General features: G+C 30.9%; 1 protein-coding gene across 1 annotated transcript; it reads right to left on the bottom strand.

Annotated features, from left to right (window-relative positions):
- Positions 1–312: 312 nt before the first annotated feature.
- LOC124931194 (ubiquitin carboxyl-terminal hydrolase MINDY-1-like) lies at positions 313–5444 on the bottom strand. Its single transcript, XM_047471590.1, has 11 exons — positions 5089–5444; positions 4900–5018; positions 4711–4817; positions 4541–4628; positions 3572–4004; positions 3046–3243; positions 2299–2353; positions 2115–2196; positions 1961–2041; positions 1774–1821; positions 313–629 (listed from the first exon to the last, which is right to left on the bottom strand). Exons 1-11 carry the CDS (start codon positions 5201–5203, stop codon positions 618–620), a joined length of 1338 nt encoding a protein of 445 aa, XP_047327546.1. The 5' UTR covers positions 5204–5444; the 3' UTR covers positions 313–617.
- Positions 5445–5830: the final 386 nt, after the last annotated feature.

Below are 5830 nucleotides of genomic sequence, written 5' to 3'. Positions count from 1 at the left end.
GATCTTGGATTTGTATAAATTTTGTAAAAAAATTATTATTAAAATAATAAGTTATTTAAATTTTAAATTGATAAATAAAGTAATTTGATAGTTAAATGATATTAATGTGATAAAAAAAATATTATATTTTCAAATTATAAAAAAAGAAAAGAAAAAAAAAACTCAAAACAATGAGTTCTTAGAACTCCAACAATATATTTTTAATATTCAAGTGATGAACAATAATAACAAGTGATCCTATTGGTCTATTTAATTTTGTTATCATCTGGTAAAAAAAATGTTAAAAAATGACCAAAAAACAAAACAAAAAAATGAAGATAGGCATAGCACCATTTGGCCCACATGAACTAATAATGTTCCCCACCTACTATAACAAAACCATATACATTTCAAAATTTCATATATTTTTTTTTAAAATCACCCTACAAACATTAAATAGTTTTGGCCCCAGTTATCAGAAGAAAGGACATTTTCATGTATTATAATCTATTTCCCTTCTTACCCACTTTTTTTTTTTTATGAGGATTCAAATTAAGCTCTACCTCTAGCTGTCAACTCCAACCAACCATTGAAGGGCTCTTGTTTGATGATTTTTCTGCTTTTTTCCTTCAACCTGATTATTTCTGTGCCTTAAATAAAGAAAAGGAGAGATGAAGACAAAAGGTTACCAATCTATATACACTGTTGTTTCTTCACTAGAAAAAATATTAATAAATGGTTGTTAATGATTCTAATGGCTGAAAATAATGTCAATATTGTGAGAATGTGGGGTCCTTAGTGCAATCAGAATAGGTAGACATTAATGCTTTTAAACCCATTTGGTTACAATAATTCAGTAAAAACTACCTTTCACTAAGCCAAGAAATTTTAAATTTGGCTTATCAGGCCTTGTTTGGATTTGGGTTATTTATATGAGGTTTTTTTATTATTTAAATAACTTTTTTTTTTGTATTTAAGTTATGAAAAGTTAGGTTATTTTGTGAAAAGACTTGAAGGATAAAAATATTTTAAATCAAAGTAAAAATATTTTAGTATTTAATCCATTTGGGGATAAAAAAAAATAGTGAGTTATTTAAGTCTTGGTTGGGTAGTGGGTTATTTAAAAAGTTATGATTGTGTAAAAAGACTTAAAGGTATAAATATATAATAAATAAATAATAATTTAAAATAAAGAATATTTTAGTTAATGAATTTAATGACGTGATAATGAAAATTGAGGTGAAATCATGTTGGATTAGATTGAGATTATTTAAATAACCCGAACCGAACCAACCGAATTATTCAAATAAACCATGCAGGACGGACCAGATACAATAATTATTTGAGTCAAATGATAAAAAAATACTTCAATATTTAACATTTTATATATAATAAAATAAGTGTACTTTGATGGCCATGTAAAGTTTAGGTTTGTAATTTTCAAATTATCAACCAGAATATCAAAATACATGCAATTGTTTAAAAAAAATATATTTTTCGTTGTATATAAATACTTTTTAAATCTTTTTACCAATTAACTCAATTTTTCATACCTTAATCCTAAGAAGTCTAATGTGATTGAAATTGTGAATTGAAAGAGGTAATTGTTGATGAAATAATGATTTATACATAACTGGCTATTTTATGGGAGATTTTTAGTTTGCAGATTGCTAGATCCTAACGAAGAAGAAATGATTTTTTACCCTTTTTTTATTTGAAAAAGGATCATAACATAACATAAAAATCAAATGACATCGAAAAGAGATGCATAATAACGAACAGATGATCACATACCTTAAATTCCTCGAAATCAGCCGTTAATAAAACTGTATTTCCATTAACCTGAATGGAAAAAATGAAAAAAAAAAAACTCATCTCAATCATGCAGAAATGAGACCAGTTTAACCTTATGATAAATGATGTTCTTTGAAAATCAAACAAAATAAATATCTCCCAAATAATATAGAGATCACTTTATTACCTCATTTAGATGCTCCCATACAACATCAGGTTGATCATAATAAACTTGATGTGTAGCCAAAATATACAGTTCTCCATTAAACTGCAGAAAGAAGACATTTCACTAAAACCCTTCAAAGGAACTTGGGGAAACAGATTATTTAATGCTAACTAACCCTGAACATTGTGTGAAAGTGATTGTTGCGAAAAAACACACAAATCTCATGTTCTTTCAGTCCATTTTGTAAACAAAAGAACCTGAAAAGAGTGTATAATAGAAGTAATGAATCAGAGATGACAAATATACCAAATTATTAAGACATTATTGGTTCAGAAAACAAAAACTTAAAATGGACATACCCATATAATGTCAATTGAGTATCACTGTAACCAAAAAAATTTCTGATCAGCTCCCCTGAGGCAGAAGGAGAAGGTGGTAAAATATCCATCATCAACTAAAAAGCCTTGTTCGGATTGGGTTAAAAAAAAACTCAAATAATTGACAATCTTATCATCTCATCATTCAAATCATCAACCAAAGAACCTTCTATTTTCATTAAAGAATTATTTTTCATTATATATTTATACATATTAAGTTTTTGTTTTCCAAATACCCCCTTTTCCATAGCACAAACCAAACAAGGTTATTTTAGAATAACCCATTGATTATTCAAATAACCGGATTTTGAACAAGCACCTACTATTTTAAGACATTAAATAAAAATGATATTTTAGTCATTAAACACAGATAACCCCAAATAATTCATTTTTTCGTCACACACACGACCTATGTAACCAATTTTTCTCTGAAAAAATCGATTTGTATCGAAAACTACTAAATCAAAGATGCTTTAAGTTTTTAAACAAGCCCAAGGTCTTGTTTGATGTGGGTTATTTGAGATTAATTTCAAATAACCCTCTAAGTTTTCTTTTTTTAATATATTTGTTCGTTATATATTTACTGTTTGACGAGGAATATATTTCTTTACCCAAATAACAAGATTTTCAATAACCTACATAAATATGTTTTTTTTGGAAATAACCTCTTGGTTCTTCAGATAACACCCAGATCAAACAAGGCCAAATATTGAGTACAAGAGCTATTACCTTCCCTTGGAGTAATTTCAGCTTTTGAACTTTTGGCTGATAGTTCTGCAAGAATAATCTCTCCCTCATATTGAGGTTCCTGATCCTGAGCTGTTGTCGGGTTCAATACACATTCCTCTCCTTCATACATAGGCTCGCTATCATGAAAACTAAAGTTACAACTTTCAGCCTTTTCTGCACATTGTTCTCCTCTGATATCTGATGATCACAACAAATCAACATCAGACCTAGATAGGCTAGATAATTATGTTGAATCACCTCTATATTGTTTCTGTCATGAGTTATTTATATTTGATAAGGCCAATGGGATATTTTAATGGATGTATTTTATGATGCCCCTTAAGATATTATAAAATAAATATATTATGGGTAAGGATTAAGTGCAAGACCCATGTCTTCTATGGAGGACTTCTCCAAATCACCCGTCGTCGAAAGGCTTAGGTCATTTCCTTTCACATTTCTTATAGTATTCTATTATTCCATCTCATTCTAACTGTTACATGTTCACATGTTAATCGATGATTACCTGTTCTACATGTCAATGGTTTTCTTACATGTCCTTTACTTATCTCTTCATCGGGTATTCGACTTTCATTTACAGTTTCCTGACTAATCTTGTCGGGTGAAATGGAACCATTATCCGTGAGATGTTCTTGCTGGTCAATTACAGAAGCAGGTGATGATTCAGGTTCCGATAAATTCAAGGCCCCCAATAGCTTTGCTTCTTCCTCCATTTCCCATGTTCTTATATTATGTGGGGAGGCATCAAAAGATATACACCTCGAAATGGATGGAGAAGGAACTCCGAGAGCGGCAGTTGTTGCAGCCACAAAGTCGACTGTATCTTCATCGGAGTCTTCTCTATATGGATGAGATGCATTCCACGCCTCAAGTGCAAGAAGCTCCCTCCTAAGAGTCTTATGGGATCTTGATCCAATTGCATTAAGAGTGTCAACCTCCTGTTATGTAAAACAGCTAAATTATGAAATCTTTAATTGATGTAAAAGAGTTCATTTGGATTAATTGGGTAAAATGAGCCAAGTATCCTTATTATTTACATTTAAAATGTTATAAAGACTAAAATAAGGATAATTTAGTATTTTGGTCGCTTATTCGAACAATGTGATTGATTAACTGATGATGGGACGGTGGTTTATTTGGAAATAATCTCAAACAATCCACATCAAAACAAGCTTATAGGTCCATGGACTGTTAATTCTTATGCATGTCAGGTTTAAAGAAAGTGCAGACTCATTCTTAGGTTTTCCTTTACTTTTCCTGTCTCTTTTATTATGCTTGAAGATTGAAATAACTACTAATTGTCCATTATAATTTACATGACAGAGGCCACAATGCAGTGAAGGAAAACACAACCAGTGGAAACAAGTTAATTCTACAGAATGATACAAAAAGAGAACAATGTTCAATGAGAATTCGTCTAAACTATGTCATTCAGGGGATATTGCACGCATTATACCGGGGATAGATAACAAACCTGGGGATTAACTATCCAACCATGATATAAAGGAATTTCCAAAAGATCAAATATTGCACGCTCACGAACAAATTCAAAATCATCAATCCTGAAAGAGACAGACACATATGGATAGATAGAACAACAAGGTTGAAAATGCAGCATAAACAACCACCAGTGCCATCATATACCTCCTGAATTTAATGTTTAGATCAATTCCACTAGCTAGCCGAGGCAACAAATCAATAGCATCAGCAACATTTCTCTGTTGATTTGCGAGAAACCCAACATTCTTATTCTACAAGTAAATTAACAAAGTCATTTTCAACAACTGAAAAGTTCATTCATTTCTAAATAATTTGAACAATTCAAGCAATTACATTAGCATTGCTATTTGAATCAATTAACCGTTGAGCAACAAGTGAAAGTAACATCTCCTGTGAAACTTCAGCAGTATCTGGTTCAAGGTTCAAGCTGTTCTTCAATAACAAAACATTACCTGCAAAATATACATCACTAATCTGGGCAGTTCAAGCTGAAACCCTAGGTGAAAGGGAGAAAAGCATTACATATGGCGAGGAGAGGACTTGAACCATTGTCATTGTCATTCTGAAGAATGATAGGTGTAGTACGTCCAAGAAACTGAATTAACTTCGTCTTATGCATCACTTCGAGATAACCCATGATTAAAGATTAAAGATTGAATTCAAGAATTCAAGAATTCAATTCATAGAAGAAGAAGAAGAATGTGTTTGAAAGGAAAGAATTAGAAAGCGAAGAGAGAGAGGGAAAGGAAAGGATGAGATTTTTCTGTAAAAATGTAAACGATTTGCCGCTTGAAGAGGGAAATGGTCAAAACAGAGATCCGATATGCTTGACCGGAAAAGCTCGACACTTGTAATGGTGTGTTTATGTGTGAGAGAGAAAGAGATAATGGGGATGATGGATTTTAGGGGTTTGTCTCATCTTGATTATCTTGGATTATCCAAATTTTTATCAATTTCAATAATTAAATAATCTTGCTCATATTATAAAAAGTTTTAAATATGTAATGGGCACTAATAAAATTTGATGAAATGATCCTAATAAAATCTCTAGGGATGGAAATGATCGGCGTCCAATAAAATTGGTAAAAATAAAAACTTTTTTAGTGTTACGATAAAAATACCTAGTCACATGACAGAAAAAGATGATCAGATAATGTTTGCAAAAATATGATCTCGTGTAACGTGATAATGTTTGCGTCACGCGAGATAATTTTACAAGGTCATTTTTACCAGGATTATTATTTCATCAAAACTATTTTCATCT

Source organism: Impatiens glandulifera, chromosome 3 (assembly GCF_907164915.1).
Source record: "Impatiens glandulifera chromosome 3, dImpGla2.1, whole genome shotgun sequence".
Lineage (NCBI taxonomy): Eukaryota > Viridiplantae > Streptophyta > Magnoliopsida > Ericales > Balsaminaceae > Impatiens > Impatiens glandulifera.
The sequence above is the reverse complement of the archived record's forward strand: the minus strand, read 5'-3'. Positions and strand labels throughout refer to the sequence as shown.

Bases quoted from the DNA above. Each gene is read 5' to 3' on its own strand.
- LOC124931194 (XM_047471590.1), bottom strand. From the start codon at position 5,203: ATGGGTTATCTCGAAGTGATGCATAAGACGAAGTTAATTCAGTTTCTT. The intron at 4,818-4,899 runs GTAATTGCTTGA...ATTTACTTGTAG, and splicing joins ATTCAAATAGCAATGCTAAT to AATAAGAATGTTGGGTTTCT. The intron at 4,629-4,710 runs GTATATGATGGC...TGTCTCTTTCAG, and splicing joins CTAAACATTAAATTCAGGAG to GATTGATGATTTTGAATTTG.